Source organism: Strigops habroptila, chromosome 1, assembly GCF_004027225.2.
Source record: "Strigops habroptila isolate Jane chromosome 1, bStrHab1.2.pri, whole genome shotgun sequence".
Lineage (NCBI taxonomy): Eukaryota > Metazoa > Chordata > Aves > Psittaciformes > Psittacidae > Strigops > Strigops habroptila.
The window spans coordinates 18,261,289-18,278,986 of record NC_044277.2 but is presented as its reverse complement, the minus strand read 5'-3'; the positions used below and the strand labels follow the sequence as shown (position 1 = coordinate 18,278,986).

At 39.4% G+C, this 17,698-nt stretch overlaps 1 protein-coding gene across 1 annotated transcript in view; it reads right to left on the bottom strand.

Moving 5' to 3' along the window:
• Positions 1 to 11,724: 11,724 nt before the first annotated feature.
• Positions 11,725 to 17,698, bottom strand: part of RSPO2 (R-spondin 2) — a 113,021-nt gene continuing 107,047 nt past the window's right edge. The window contains exon 5 of the mRNA XM_030508172.1: positions 11,725 to 13,851. Coding sequence (XP_030364032.1) covers positions 13,742 to 13,851 — 110 coding nt within the window. The 3' untranslated portion in view covers positions 11,725 to 13,741. The remainder of the gene's footprint in view (positions 13,852 to 17,698) is intronic.

Here is a 17,698-nt window from a genome sequence, read left to right as displayed (position 1 = left end):
AACTGACACACCACTTGCTAATTGCTTTCTAATGGAGACTTAAACAAAATGCCACCTCTTTGCAAACAGGATTCCTTGCAGAACACTGTGGCCTCAGTGCACACCAGAGTGACTTATTTTTAAGAGGATTAACACTGCAATATCCCACATCTGTGACAAGTTAAAGTAATTCCTGCTTGTTGAGCCAGCAAAACCTGCACTATCAGCTCATCTTCAAATGACTGCTCACTGACTGCAGAAGCATTTGGACTGACTCTGCTGTTGCGTATGCCTCAAGCACATCATGTTCTGTCAAGGCCCCCTTAAAAACCCAGGCTTATAGGGTAAATGGATTTGAATTGACTCTTACCTAAGAGACAGAAGGTTAACATTAGAGGTCCTGTAACACAGGGGCATTTGAGAACACCAATTTTGTGAAGTGAACCATCAGTTTCTATTCTAGGTCTCCATTACTATCTGCAAAAAAATATTACTAGCTACCACTTGACCAAAGTATGAGACAATGAAATGGAACCACTAAACAAGTTCCTTATTAAGATCACTTTAATTCTTCTCTTTTTTAAGTGTTGCTGTTACATTTCCAATCAGAGATTGAAACTAATTTTTTTCTGCAGCACTCTTGCCAAATGCATCCATTTAGACAGTAAATTAGCTGAGAATATTTGCACATAACCTCTGATATGATTTCAAGGAAGCAAAGAACAAAAATAAATGTTAAGCTGCCGACAAACCCAAACCATTTCCTTTACTTCTTCCTTATAAAGTTCTAATGTGTTCAGGACCTATTTATTACTTCTCTAACCTGAATGCTGTTAGCAGTTCCCTCAGCTTGGCACTATTTCTCATTCCAAACATCTGAGGGCATGGAGGCTGTTTTTAAATTAAAACTGCAGTTGTGCTCAATTCATTTGTAATCTGACTGAAACATTCCATTATGATTCTCTCTGTAGCATCACAGTGCTACCTCAACCTGTCTTATTTCTCCTGCTACAGCCTTTTTGATATATATTTCTGTTCCCTTGGTCTTAAGCTAGAGACCATACACCGCAGGACCAGTCCTGAAGGCTCTTCCAAGCTGGCACAACACCACGAGCCAGAGGTTTATGAACTACTTCTCATTTGATGGGCACTAATTTTCCTACATAGACTGCCTTCATCATTTCCCGCAAGGACTTAACAGGTTTTAAAAATAGTTTCAGGAATATTGCAAAACAAATACATACGTAAAGAAGAATTTTACATATGAAATTGGGACCTCAGCACTACCAGCTCTATCAGTCTACTTCAGCTTGCACTGCTGTGGGCAAAGCAGTCTAGCTTTGAGGAAATTTGCTGGAGTGCCAACAAACAAAAACTTCCACTTAACAAGTTTGGTACTGAGAAGAAGAACATATACACAAAAAACCTCCACCTTCACATAAATCCCTAGCCTCCTCCATCCTCAGTTTCTATTTTCCTTCTTTCTGATGTGGATTACACAAAATCCATCAAAACCCATCCAGTGAGATGGTAAGCCACAGATCCCAGGCATCAGTCACCCACAGTTGCAGTCCCTTAGAGGTGTACCTGCCCCAGTCTGGGTTGCCCACAGACCCATTAGGGTGTTCATACCCCCTCCAATATGGAGCACCCCCTGCTCCAAGGGTGTGTCTCCAGACCCCAGTAGTTGCCATTGTCCTTCTAGAACATTTTTGAGTAGCAGCACTGGGGGTTTCTGGGTTCAGCTAAAGATCAGGGATGGGATTTCCTGCAAGACAACACTTGTTTCAGAGCCAGGTGGAAGCAGCTGTGTCCACCACAGGGTGGTTCATGGCCTCTCCACACTGGTGACCACTGCCTCCCCCTGAGACTTGAAACCTGTAACTTATGCACACTATGCCAACATGACAAATAAAAATTCAGAAAAAACTAGTGTGTGCTGAAAAATGAAACAGTTGTATTTTACAAGGTATTGTGAAAATAGAACTGAATTTCTAGTAACTCAGATGTTTATGTTGTACTCTTATGCTTCACACTACTAAATATTTCTCATCAAAAGAATCCTTTGAACTTGTAATTTGTATGTAAAGTAGGCATTTAAGATTTGAGGCTTTTTACTTGACAAGTAGTTTTGCCAATTGACAGATACCAATCATCCCCCAATTCTGGTTAGCAATTTGCAGTCATCTCCCTTTGAATCATTTGCTGAAATAAACTTTCTTTTTTTCCTCCAAACAAAAGAGCATTTTCTGGCGTTGAATATGCAAGATGTTGGGTCCAAGCCAATACCTCTCCATGTTGTTGAGAAGTTCATATTTGCACACATGCTTTCTATCACTCTGAGGATCGAGAGATACCAGGATTGGTTAAAATAATACTCTTGGAAGAAATGAGGGCATTTTCAGAATTTTGAGGGCTTATTAAGCTTATACTAGTATTTCGGTTGTTGGTCTCCCCCACTGCCTTTGCAATCATACTTTTTCATGAAGACCCAATACAATATTCCCCCAGAAGGCAATAGGTTTAGCTATACACACTGAATGGGAAGAGGTAAAAAAGGTCTTACCTACAAGGCTGGCTTTTAGAAATTAAATAGTATTTTTGTGTTCCCATTTACAAAGAAAATACTGCCCAGATTCATCCATGTATCAGATTTTCACTACTTACCCAAATGTGTCATATGCTACCCCATGTGGCATATAGTTTTGAACAAGTCTACAGCTGGTCATAGCTTCTGAGGTGGCCTCCTTTCCTCTTAAGATCTGAGAGTCCTGTGCATCTGCTGTATTTTATTTTAATATGTACATATACACAATATCATGTCTTTATTACGTCTATTAAACAGTTATTAAAGGTATATGTACAACGCACATTTTAGACATACTTTGCTTTGAAAGTCTGAAACTGAATAGTATCTACCCATGAGCAGACTTCACAGACAAATAGCATTTGTGAGCCTGTGCTTCTGATTACATCTGATGCAAAATTCCAGAAATTTTAAGGGTAGTATTCTTGCTAACTGAAGACTACCTTGTTCTTCATCTTGGGCAGAAAATTTCTGGAATGTGTTTAGTTTTGTCCTTATCTGCATCTGACTCAATACCAATATGAATTTTCTAAAAAAAAAAACAAAAAAAAAAAAAAAAAAAAACCAAAAAAAAAAAACCACCACCCAAAAAAAGGATGACATTTTACACACCAGCCAAGTCTGTATTTTTACAGGTCTGTGCCTGCTCAAACTCATGGTGATGCACTGAAGTCTTTATGGGCCTTCTGGCAGCTTACAAACAAGAGGAAAACAGTAGTGTCTAACAGCTTAGCAAGACCTACAGATTCAGCTGCAAGGTCTAGTGAAGCTCCAGCACCTACATATTTGTCTCAGCTCCACTCTGAAAATTAATGCAACATAGCAGTATGTTACAAGGTAGAATCCTCATTTCTGGGTGGCTGTAATTTATAAACTCCTAAATGCAGATATATTTCCACCTATTTCAATTTAGATGAATATGCATGGTCGTCAACAAACAGCTGGGTAGGAAGGCTGGTGATGATGACCCCTGGCAGTCTATGGAGAAGGCAGGTGGGAAATCCAAAGTGCCTGGCTGCCACAATTAAGTTAAGGAATGTTTGAGAGTCCTCAATCAGACAGACACATTTATACAAAAATTAAAATTTAGTTACTGGCTGTGCACTGCCATTCTCTCTGGCCATATGCACATCTAGTCCTTCAGAACAACAAACACATGCAGAGCTGTCACAAACTCTTTTCAGGTAGCTATTCTCCCTTACAAATGATTTAGCTCACACTTAGTTGGGTTTCTATGTCCAACAGATGGCAAAAGTGTTAAGAGGTTAGGCCAGGCTAAGCAAAGCTCTAACAAGTTGGGATTGTATATATACTGAGGTGGATCTTCTATTAAGTCTCACTTGGACACGTATTCCTCATCTCATACAGAAGCAACTGCATAATTTTACGAGTTTTTAAACTATAATTTGCTGATCCATGTGCACTTTGCATAGCAGATGCCACGTGGAAAAAGTATGGGTGTCATATTTAAAACAGTTTGGTTCTGTGTGAGACCTTTCATTAACAAAACTTTCAGCGCAACTCTTTTCTTCAGTGAATGCTTAGCAAAAGCATTTTAACAAACAACAGATCACAAAAATCAGCATCAGAGGACTTTCAATTAGTATGACAGAAGTGAACTAGAATAGCGCATAACCAGCAGAGAAGAGGATACATGTGCTTAACATTGGATCTAACTTATAAATGAGAAAAAAAGTCATTAAAATTAACACCACCTCAGTCAAATTTAGAATCCTGGTCACTCCAGGTTTCTCCAGATGTTTCAATCTGCCTAATCAATTCACCCTTGCTGAGTTGCCAAGAAGGCAGAAAGTACACACAACACTGTGTATGAAAAAGACCCCGTTGCTGTCAATTAGCCTCAGGACTGCTGCAATCTGGATCATGATCTGCTCTCAAAACCTTTAAATTATTTATAGAGGACATAGGTGGCATAAAACTTTCTACAGGAAAGGAAAGTGACTTTTGCTTGGCAAATGTGACATTCAAAATGAGCTACAGTTGGTGGACAGTTTTGCTGCTGGAATAATTAGGCAGGTGAAAGCAGGCTGAAGGAAGGCATACCCACCAGACGCTTGATGTGGAGAGAATGAATGGCTTGCTCTTTTTAAGAGTAACTCAGATGGAGGAAAACAAACATTTCAGGAATTGTGTTCTACAATCTGTTATTCCACAGAAGAAATTCTGCTTAGGAATCAAAATTGTCCTATTCTAGGTTTCAAGTCTTACTCCATATCTTAAAAAATATATTCTGGGTTTCAAGACTGGTCTTGAATAATGCTTTGGAGATACAATAGTCCAGGCTGAAACACACACTACAACTTCATTGTTAGTAAAGGGTCCATCAGCCTTAAACGACCTCTATTTGCTCAAGAAGCCTTCACTTATATTTATATTTGCATCTGTTAATTATCCATTTTAAGAGACAAAAGGTAATTTGGATTTATGATAAGGTTATTTGGGGCAGAAAGTTCTGTTGTACAGCTGAGTTCTCCATCTCCTCTGCATATTCAGCACAGTATTGCTAACATTCTGTTTAAAAACACACCAATCTTCAGTGGTAATATGGTCAAAGATCTCACTTTGAGAAGTGAAGTGGATTTGGAGGCTTCCCAGATAATACATCTGCCCTTTCTTTTTATATCACACCTCAAAAAATGAAGCTGACCAGAGAAATCATAAGAATTAGTATATTTCTCCAGAATGCATGTTCTACTTACTTCTCTCTCTGAATAACATCTGGATTTTCTTCAGAGTGGCTGGCTGTGTAACTTGGAAATACATGCCAAAACATCTGCAAGCCAGCTACATATTGCAAAGCATCTGCAGCTTAGACCTTGTGGGAATTCCTTGAATTATGGTATGGGGAGCACCAGCAAGCTGGAGGGAAAGGGAAGAAAGATAGAGCAAGCCCCAAATCTTTGTGCTGCACTGTTTGCATGAAGAAAAAATGATAAAAAAATGAGAATAAGAATGAAGAATGATTGCCTCATTCAAGTAATCAGCACTGCAGAGCTGTAGCCCATTTATAATCAGACGAAATACAATTTTGATCATCTCAGTAAAGAGGTTATGTTATCACTCAGCCTTCATGCATCATCATCATAACTGCCTAAAAAGTTCAGACTGAAAATATTTCTTCTACATTTGTTCTTATTGTTGCCCATCTTCTACGAACTATCTGGTTTGTCATAAACCAGAAAACTCTTCATGGTTTATTTCAAAGTCAAGCATACCTTCAGGTGATAAAAACCTTCCACCTTCCCTGACAAAGTGAATGACTGTCTTTATCAACTGTCCCACCAAAATTGATCAAAGATTTTGATTCTGACCAATCTCGTTGAACTGGGATTGAACTGATTTGAATGTACAAATTTATAATGAATGTATGATGAAGAAAAAAAAAAAAAAAACAAAAATTGTCATCTAAACATTTATATAAAAATCTAAAAAGAGGCTCTAATGAGTCAAACCAATAGTTCAGTATTCCGCCTCCAAGAGTGGCAATGGGCAGTGCTGTGTAAGGTGAGCATGAGCCATTGTCTGCAGTCCGTTCATCTCGTACTCCCTCGGTATCTGCAATCATTGGATCAGGGATGGTCATTATACTTGCCTATATACTTACCTATTCCTGGTTTAGATTATGGATGTGAGAGGATAGATACTTACCTATTTCTCTCATCCATCATCTGTTTATAGACCTTTAGTTCATGAATTTCTATTTAACTCTCTAGTGAGAAAAAGTTTGATCACTAAATAAATTACTAGGATTAGCCTTAGAGTTTGAATCCACATGCTCTAGCCAAGAGAATAAGCAGACTAAAAGATGTTTGTGGTAGAAGGGCTGTTCACTGCTCCTGCCGAAGCCAGGCCACAGCATAACAAGGAACACGAGGCCAAAAGGAGAATACTGAACTGTGACAGAGAAATCCTGTTGCTCCATGTCCCTGAGATTTTTTGTGTATTTATGACCAGAAAGCAACTAAATAAAAGACCAAAACAATTCTGGAACAAAGATCAGGAGTCCCCCTGCAAAAGGGCCTTAGTTTCTGTAGATGGCAACAAATACCTCCAAGTCCACTCAGAAAGAAAAAGCAAACATAGCCTCTTGCCAAAATTTCTGATAAAAAGAGGACTTCAGGGGATTAAAAAAAACCCCACCACAACTTTTATCTTTCCCATAAAGCCCCCTTAGAGTCAGGAAAGCTAAGGCATAGTTGCAAGCCAAGACATATTCTCTAACTGTTTGCCCTCTTGAGCTGAATTCCTGTTTTGAAAAGTGACTGGGGAAAAACAAAGCCATCTCAGTTTCAGTGTTTATTCATTTGTGGTCTATGAGCTATTAGTTAGTTTCATTGGTATTGCTCAGTTCAAATCAATAAGATTACATGAGTGTCACTGAAGACACAATCTGAAAACAAGGAGGCTGGGTAGCTCTTTCACAGCTGGCATGACTACAGATACACTACTGGACAGTTTAAGTAAGGATCCAATTGCGCTGGGGTTGACGACATATATTCATTAGTCATAAACAGAGCTAGTTTGCATTAAAAAATCCCAAACAGTTGAGGTCTTAGAAGAGTTGGACAACAGGCTAAAAGCTGTGCTCACTTTGGATGCTCTTTCTAGTCCTAGTTTCCTTATAACATTTTTCACTCCTGAGAGGAATTGTACTTCTAACACTGGCCCTTCTCTTCAGCATCCTGTAGATCAGGCTGCTCTAACACTTCCAGAGTATACGTCCCTTCCTCACTCCTCGATAGAGGCTTTTCACAAAGGAAACAATGCCAGGTTCAGTGCAGAGCTTTCGGTAAAGAACTAAACAAAAAGCTGACAGTGGTTTGTGGGTTGCACTTTCAGAAGGGTACATTTTGTTCTTGTTGGTGTCAGTCCAAAATATCAGTCTAAAGTTTACTGGAATTTATGCTGGCTTACACCATCGGAAGTGAAAGTGAACTAGTGTCAAGAGACGAATACATTTTGGTGGTGAAAGAAAAGAGATGTGCAGTTTGAATTAAAAAATATTTCATACCCTCTGGTAAGTGGTAGCATCAGTCTTCAGTAGCATCATCCACTTAAAAAACATGGCACTCATGCCAGTATATCCAGTTATTTTTATTCTATATTCTATTTCATCAGCGTAACAAAGTTGAAACACTAACTTTGATCTTAATCTGTCTGAAAAAGTCTGCTCAATTTATAAGCTTTCAATCAAGATTTTTTATCAATATTTTTTATTTTCATTAAAAAGAAAAAGTAAACATGACATTTAATTGATTTTTGCTTTACTCAAATGAAAATCTAACTTTTTTTTCTGCTCTGCAGTTTTCTGTAATAAAAACTCATACTAATAAAAGGAGCATACTAATAAAAGGAGGCACATCATATAAGTTGCACAAGTATTCACTTTTCTTTCATAGACATCACTATGTCAAACACATAGGTATAAGAGAAGAACAATTTCCTAATACTGATATTAGTAATATGGAAGGTTTGCATTGCCATAATGTGGAACGCAATTTTTTCGCTCCCCCCAGTAATGAGGAAAGAGACATGTAACGATGATTTCTCACTAGCAAGAACACCTGAGATGCAGTAAAGAACAGTCAGCCACTGGCTGACTGCCACCAGACAACCGAACTGGCTACCATGGATTTGGAGAAGGCTGAGGTTCTTAATGACTTCTTTGCCTCAGTCTTCACTAGCAAATGCTCTGACCACACAACCCAAGTCTTGGAAAGCAGATGCAGGGACTGTGAAAATGAAGACCTTAGGCCCACTGTAGGAGAGGATCAGGTTCGAGACCATCTTAAGAACCTGAATGTGCACAAGTCCATGGGACCTGATGAAATCCATCCGCGGGTCCTGAAGGAGCTGGCGAATGAAGTTGCTAAACCACTGTCCATCATATTTGAAAAATCCTGGCAGTCAGGTGAAGTTCCCGATGACTGGAAGAAGGGTAATATAACCCCCATTTTCAAGAAGGGGAAGGCGGAAGACCCGGGGAACTACAGACCAGTCAGCCCCACCTCTGCGCCTGGCAAATCTTGGAGCAGTTTCTCCTGGAAAACACGCTAAGGCACATGAAAAGCAACAAGGTGGTTGGTGACAGCCAACATGGCTTCACTAAGGGGAAATCCTGCCTGACCAATTTGGTGGCCTTCTATGATGGAGCCACGGAACTGATGGACAGGGGCAGAGCAGTTGACGTCATCTACCTGGACTTGTGCAAAGCGTTCGACACTGTCCCCCACGACATCCTTGTCTCTAAATTGGGGAGACATCAATTTGATAGATGGACCACTCAGTGGATAAAGAACTGGCTTGATGGCCGCACGCAAAGAGTTGTGGTAAATGGCTCGATGTCCAGTTGGAAACCTGTAACGGGTGGTGTCCCTCAGGGATCGGTGTTGGGACCGGTCCTGTTCAACATCTTTGTCGGCGACATGGACAGTGGGATTGAGTGTGCCCTCAGCAAGTTTGCAGATGACACCAAGCTGTGTGGTTCGGTTGATACGCTGGAGGGAAGGGATGCCATTCAGAGGGACCTTGACACGCTTGTGAGGTGGGCCGATGCCAACCTTATGAAGTTTAACCAAGCCAAGGGTAAGGTCCTACACCTGGGTCGGGGCAATCCCAGGCACTGCTACAGGTTGGGCGGGGGAGAGATTCAGAGCAGCCCTGCAGAAAAGGACTTGGGGGTGTTGGTTGACGAGAAGCTTAACATGAGCCGGCAGTGTGCGCTCGCAGCCCAGAAAGCCAACCGTATCCTGGGCTGCATCAAAAGAAGCGTGACCAGCAGGTCAAAGGAGGTGATCCTGCCCCTCTACTCTGCTCTCGTGAGACCTCACTTGGAGTATCGTGTACAGTTCTGGTGTCCTCAACATAAAAAGGACATGGAGCTGTTGGAGCGAGTCCAGAGGAGGGCCACGAGGATGATAAGAGGGCTGGAGCACCTCCTGTATGAAGACAGGCTGAGAGAGTTGGGGCTGTTCAGCCTACAGAAGAGAAGGCTGCGTGGAGACCTCGTAGCAGCCTTCCAGTATCTGAAGGGGGTCTATAAGGATGCTGAGGAGGGACTCTTCCTTAGGGACTGTAGTGGTAGGACAAGGGGTAATGGCTTAAAACTGAAACAGGGGAAGTTTAGATTAGATATAAGGAGGAAGTTCTTTACAGTGAGGGTGGTGATGCACTGGAATGGGTTGCCCACGGGGGTTGTGGATGCTCCATCCCTGGCGGTGTTCAAGGCCAGGTTGTACAGAGCCCTGGGTGACATGGTCTAGCGCAAGGTGTCCCTGCCCATGGCAGGGGGGTTGGAACTAGATGATCTTAAGGCCCTTTCCAACCCTTCCTATTCTATGATTCTACGATTCTAAATAATTGCTTTAAACTTGCATCTGGGTTTTGGGGGGGGTTCATTTATTTAATTTAAAGAGATGGATGCTAGGTCAGGATAAGTATACTTTAGAATACTTTAGAATACTCTATTCTCTTTAGAGAATAGAGAGGTCCTAAATGCAGAGTGGGATTATGCAATTGTGTCTTCTGGGACAGGTGAATAAGATATAGAGGAATGTATAATGTCCAAAAAGAAGTCTTTGTGCATCATAGCAATGTAATAGTTGTTTAACCAATGATTACAGCATGGAAAGTTCTTTATCCTATTAACTTGAATCTTTTCTGTTTTTAAACAGATTTCCAATAGCTGATCATTAAACTAGGGGCATATAAACCTTGTGAACACAGAAGCTCCACTGCTCTGAATCCTGTCACTGTTTGAGAGAAACAGATTCAAAAAGTAATGACAGCACCGAAAGGAGAAAAAGGTGGCATCTCTACCTCATCAGATGCTTACCAAAAAAGAAGTAAGACCTTTACAAGGTTAAATGTAAAGGAAATAAGAGGCAGAGTGGGCACAGGGTATTTTCACAATATCCAGCTTTGAAAATATGATCTTCACTTTACCAAGTATGTGTTTGAAGATCCTGAAACAGCAGCATAAACCAGTCTTCTCCCAGAGCTGTCCCCAGTTCTCCAAGCATCCCAGCAGAAACATGAACGCCGCTGTTGTGAGGATTGTCTCTGGAATTCCAAAAGGCAGTAGTCCGGGAGAGGTTGGACCTTCTCAGCACTCAGGAGGCTACCACTGGGATAATCTGCCTGGTTTGGGGTACTCAGTACAAGAGAGCAAATTCACTGGATGGTCACTAAATTGGTTAGAGAGCTGCAGCACGAAACATCCAAAGAGAAGCCAAAGACACCATGGGTGTTTCACCTGAGAAGAGAAGGCTAAAGGGGAATCCAGAAGCAAGCTTCAGATACCTGATCAGGATTTACAGAGAGAAAATTGAACTCAAATCTTCTCAGAAGTGCACAGCAAAAGGATAAGGAGCAATGTACATAAATTGCAGTAACAAAAACAATCCCTGTGAAAGCAGTTGAATGTGGCAACACTGACTACAGAAGCTGTGAAATCCTCCACCTCAGGCACATTTGATATAACTTCAAGGTTAGCCCTGTTTCAAGCAAAGATTTGGACTAGAAGATCTCCCAGGGTCATAGAATCATAGAGTACCTCAAGTTAGAATGGACCCATAAGGATCATCAAGTCCAACTCCCTGCTCCTCACAGGACTACCTAAAACTATACCATATGACTAAAAGCATTGTCCAGATGCTCCTTGAACTCTTGGTGCTTTGACTACTTCCCTGGGGAGCCTGTTCCAGTGATCAACCACCCTCTCAGTTAAGAACCTTTTCCAAGGAATGGTCCTTTCTAACCTCAGGAGAAGTATGATCCTACAAAACTGCCAGTGCTATGAATATATTGATAGGGTAGACCACGCAAAGCCAGGATAAAAACAGATGTCTAGGACAAAGAAGAAACTACACGAGGGCACTCGCTACTTCAGGATGACTTTCTTGTACCTACACTCTCAAGAAAACTCTTTAACAAAGGTGACTGGGACAAGAGAAATCAATGTATATCTAACGCACAATGCTTTTTCAAACATGTTGTATCAACAAAATAGATGTTTGGAAAACCCTCAAATTTTCAACTCCAGTGGGAGAAAATCTGCATCCACACACTTACTCCAATTTGTATGCGTATATGCATATCCAAAGGAATATGTTTTTTGAATTAACAAGGACCAAAAATATTTTACTCAGAATCTTGTGACATCATTTTATTGTATTTTGTAGCATTCTTTTCATGACATGCCTAATACAATACTTGCAACCACTACTAGAAGGATTGTATGAGGGCATTCACTGAATTTACAGCCAAATTTGACAACTGATAAGCGAACAGGCAGCTACAGTTCTTACTGTCTTTTTCTCTTTTTTAAGTGAGCATTTAAGGTCCAAAATAGCAGCCCAGGATTAGAACAATTTTACTGTCCTCAGTACTATTATGTTCTAGTTAAATATGAACATATTCTAAATGAAATATGGCTGAGTGAAAGTCCATAAGTGTCTTCATGGAACATTCCTACATGCCTAACCACTGCACATTTTTGTAGCAACACTTGTCCTAGCTAAATATGGACATAGTTGTGCTTATAGATGCTTTGTTTCCCTAGTTTATATGTAAAGCATATAACCCATAAAACTGAGACTTGTGGGATTATTCTGAAGTGTATGTCAAAAAGTTTTGTAAGGTTCTGTGACCAGCTTTACCTTCTGATTGCTTTGTGTAGGTCAAATGCAAGTTTTAGTCCTAGAACAAGAATAACTTCTTTGACAGCATAAATGACAGCCATTTTAGTTTGGGCTTTTCCCAGCAGATATTCAAAAGCCTCTTTGAATGCAAGTCCAATAATGCTAGATTACCAAATTACACATCCTGAGTCATTTTGACTTCCTCCACAGAAAATTGTCCCCACCTCTCCCTTACAAAAAAATCCAAACACCAGATGCAGATTATATTTGCTAAACTTCTACAGATAACTGGCAATACTGGGACACTGGTGTTTGCTATGCTTTTGAATGACAGAACTCGCACAGTTTTTTCTTTTGTTTTTCCCCTATTCAGGTATTTGTTTGCTGTATCTGACTGGATGAGGACTAACAGAAATAAAACATTGTGCATTGTATTTGAAAAAAACTACACATACAATCTTAGATACCAAGAAATTCCCATATAATTTCTCTCCTGACACTCAAAACATCTATTGTCATCGTGCCTCATCTTCAAAAAAGTTACACTTCTTTTTCTGAGACAAACTACACCAATGAGTAGTTAGGAGTAGATAGGAGCACAGAAGAGTGGAAAACAGCATCTGGAAAAGATGCTGTTTACCAGTCTGGCAAGTATACTTCAGAGCTGACATTCCATTGAGAGGGTCAGTACAAGGTAGTTTAGCCATCTGAATGTGCCTTACAAATGAGAAAAAAAAATCCAGTCTGTAACTGTTGAGAAATAGGAGAAGATACTTAAAACATAGTAAAAAGGAAACATTTACTGGATTATTTTAAAGTATATTACTAGAACCAACAGGACATAACTTCAAACATGTATAAAGTATTATACATAAAAATGCATAGATGTACAGTAAATATGTTCATTTATATGTAGACAGAGTAATATATACACATAGAGTCTGTTGTGCTTCTGTAAGTCTAAGCAGTAATTCTCGCAGTATGTTGTCTTAAAGCACTGTTATTATACAACTGTTTCAATGTAGCAGATGCTCAGAACAGTGTACATTAACGCTAAGTAGGTGTCATATCTATTTACTCTTGAAATATACAAATATAGGAAACAAAGGCCACAAATGCAACAGTACCTACACCTCCAAGACTTCCTTCTTTTTTTATTTAAAAACACACAAGTCCGCCTAATGGTGATACATAGGTTCTTTCCTGCTTCCCTTCCACGTCAACATGTCGCCCAGGCAGCCAGGACAAAAGCTTTGATGCCCTTCAGCACCACTTCCACTGATTCAACTCAGTGTGCTCCTGACCTTGAAGTCTTCAGGTCAAAAATGACAAGAAAAAATAAAATAAAAAATATATAAATAAAACAAAGAAGCTTGTGGACTTTTTTTATTTTTTCACAAGGTATTTGCCACCAATACTGTCAAAGCAGCTGAACCGTAGTGCATCCATGGGCAGGAGCATATAGCAGCTTTTGTGCACTTTGCAAAAAAATATATTAAAGAAAATCAAGTCCTTACTGGCTTGTTTTATCTGTTGCTAAAAAGATGCTGTGCTGCTTCTGAGCCCTTTCCATCAAATTCTTTTTCTTCTTTTTCTTGTCCTTTGTTTTTGTTGGCCTTCTCCCTGAAAAAAAGAGAAAAGCAAATAGTATCAATGAGACAACTAAGTAAAGAATACAAAAGTGACATTAGACTGTAGTTGAAAAACTCAGTGGCACAGATATTATCAATGGGGACTGCAGAGGTAATGGTGGCTAATGAGCTTCGATCATCTGTGAAAACAGAAGTTTTCAATGCGATACAAGAGGAAGCAGGATCCCCAACTGCCATCACTTTTCTACAGGCACATTTCACTGGTATGACTAACCATGTTGATGTAGGTCTCACTTTCGGCAGGGTAACTCACGCAACCAACGTTATGCAAGTGCCTGGGGCCCAGAGCCAAACAAGTATGTAGACTCTTAATTCACTGAAAGCTGGATACGTGCCTTAGACCCTTGCGTAAACTTGCTCGAGTGAGTAATCCTATTTAAGTCAACTCCAATACATCCATGATTTCAATAAGAAATTAAGCATTACAGACCATGTATTTGGTTGGATGTCATCCTATGTGCTTTGGCAGAAACAGTGCTGCCTCTGCGAATAACTCTTGTTACTGCTTCTTAGTACACTGCCTAATTCTCACAGTATATTACTGTGTAAAAACAAAAATTTCCTTACATGCTTCTTACTATTGGAAGTTCACTGAAAAATAACCAAAACTGGGAAATCAGGATCAATGTAGGGAAAAAATTCTCAGGCTCCTGGGAAGGGAAAGGCTTTTTTTCTGTTCACTTCTAACAATAAATCAGGACCCTTTGATTATCTCCGCAAAGATACTATGGACTGAAAAAATGCTAAATACAAAGGCCTTCATTCAGCAACATGTTCCCTTTTAAGCATATGCTTAAATCCTAGCAAGTCTAGTAGGATTTAAGGAGATGACTTAATGCTGTCTGGAGTGACAACAGTCTGAGTTTTCTTGGCAGTATCATATATTGAAATATGTGATCAATGGTAAAAAACTAAGATTATTAATCTCTAGAGTTGCTAACTTCATGAATTTACAGGAGAACTAAATGAACATAAGAAAACAGTAAAAGGAAATTCAAGTAGCAGACGACATAAAAATGTGAAAATGCATTTTTCATCTACATTGTCAGTACGGTATTAATAGGAAGAAATGTTTGCTAGACTGGCTTTCTCTTACTTCCATATTGTTTCTTAATTAAAAAGGCCCAAACCAGTATGAAACATTTATATTTGATAATAGCACTGAATAAATCTGATTCTAAAATTATCAAAATTTATGATTATTTAAAAATATAGGGTAATATACTTCAGATTATATATCTATAATATGCCATCTAGGCTACAATTCGCTAGGAATTATTGGAATACTTGTATATAAAATAGGACAGGACATTAAGGTAATGAGCACATGAGTTTAGTCAATATTAAAATCATAAGGGTCCTTGGAGTTTACTTCTGCTTCTCATTAAAGTCTGGAATTAATGCTACTATGGCATTTTGCCATTTTTAAATCTAGTTAATCCTACACAGTAAAACCTCAGTCCGACCAATCACTAATCAAAGCAGCTTTTAAGTTAAAACTCTTTAGTAACACTGTATCTAATGACTAGGCACACGTAATGAGGTCAGAAGGAAGGAATACTTGACACAAAATAGCATTATAACAAGATGGTTTGAATTATACAGATTTCCATTATTTATTTTTTTTTCTTACGCGATTCTACTATTTGGGACATTGTAAGGCACAGAATTGGGATGAACATATAGTTCAACACTGAATTCTAACTTGCACTTTAAATATCCTAGTTTTTTTAACCCAAATCTTCAAAATACTTACTGAGAAAGGAGTAGATGAGGAGAAACAATTTGAAATGAGTGACCAGTGTTGCTGGTCAGTTGATTCTCAGAAGACCAGCAGAATCAATCAGAGCTTTACTGGAGTTTTGCTCAATGATCTTACTTTCTGAGGTTTTTCACTGTACAGACCAATTAGTAAAAGAAATACAAACTCCAGTCAGTGCCGCATTTAGTTTTCTCTACTACCTCCTCCAGAGAACTAGAGTAAATGCTTACTGTAAGTTTAAGGTAGTGAAAGATCCTATTATTTTTCCTTTAAAACTTTGAGAGCACAAATAAAATGGCCCACAACCCACTTTGTATCTTTGTCTAGGCTTTACAAAACAGCTTCTGTAACATAAGCATCAAATCAAATTGCCAGCATGCTCCCCACACGATATCCTTAAAATAGACATGAACTGGACTAGATTTCAGTGATTTGGCATGTCATTGTGCTATGAACACATTATGGTGCTTCTGCTGCTCTGCAGCAATTGTCCCTGTACCTGCTTTTGGCCCAAGGCACACCAAAGGCAAATTACCTTCTTTTACAAGTGCCATGGAGTAGCAACCTGAGGCAGTACCACCAAGCTGTTGATATCCGGTAATTTGTTCTCCTGTTAGTGAGCTCTTTGGCTGCTTACTATATTTCCAAGTGCCCTGTTGTACAGAATAAGTTTCAATATTTTCAGGAGAATATTAAACCATACAGAGAAAAGCCAGATGGCTGGCGATGCTGAGTCCCAAATTCCAACTGTTATTTTAACCATAAAACTGAATATAAAAGGTATATTTCTTGGCTAACCATTGGTTCCTATATTGTTACTAGAACAAAAGAGAGACTAGAGATTAGTAAGAAAAAAGTGACAGTAAATATTAGAGAGTTCAAAGTATGCTGCTGAAAGTCCACACTCCTGAGAACTTTAATTAAATGCAGATTTCAATTACAGTGCTTATTTTGTCACCAGAAGCACAGTGAACAGAAGTAACTTCTGAATATCTTGCTACAGATGTCTTGAAGAACAAGACGTTTATGATACAGAAAGGAGAACCTCAAAGAGGATCTGGGAGCCAATCTCTCCCAGTTCCCTAACTGGAGAACAGTGGGAATGGGATGGCAGCAGCTCCCTCTGCTCTGTGCCATGGGTCGAGTGTGGAGAACCTCATTTGCAGGGAGCCTTGCATGGCCTCCCCCATACCTCAACATGTGTAATGCTCCAGAGAACAAGAGCCCTGACCCCAAGCCCTTCTCTCCATAGGAAGCAGCAGGATGCTGCCATGTTGTAAAGTTGTCTGCATACACTGTAATGTATAGGGCATAAGAAAGACCTGAAACTTAGCTGGACTCAGTGTTCAATTATCTAGCAGATAAAAGCTTTAAAAGCTTATCTATCATTCCGTACCTCATATTTCTGCACAGGTTACTTTAAATAAGCAAGACTGGCAAAGCCATTCATTCAAACCCTTTATTGCAATATTATAAAACTCAGTTTTCTTATTTGCTTCCTAAATTAACAATTAGTAAGTCCTAATTTTCTAAGTAAGTAATTTATCCCAATGGTTGGTAACTTTACAGTGTTATTCATTAAACTTTTGCTTGGACCACTTGGTTCTGATAGGTGGATGGGCAACTAATACGCTATGCAATGAAATCTTATCATTAGTTAACAATGTACCACAACTTCTGAGGGTATGATTATATATAGGTAATGGTACAGTAACATATAGGTAATAAGGCAATTCCAACATGAACTCCTAAAAAAACACCATGACAATATATACAGCAATTGTCTGTACGCCAGAGTAACAGCTATGAAAATAATTATTTAACTTGGCTCTTGCTGGGTTATTTTTCTTCCTTTTTTGTTGTTTTTGTACCATTTGACCAGCATTGCTCCTACAGCTGCTGTGTGCTGGTATATTAGAGACTTGCGCTCAGTTTGCTGGTTTGTCTTGTACCCTGAGCTTAAATGCATTTGGAAATACTGCATGCTCCTTCTGGATAGATCCACCTGATCATTTGCGATACGTATTACCAGGCTTAGGAGGAACCTTCATCACCT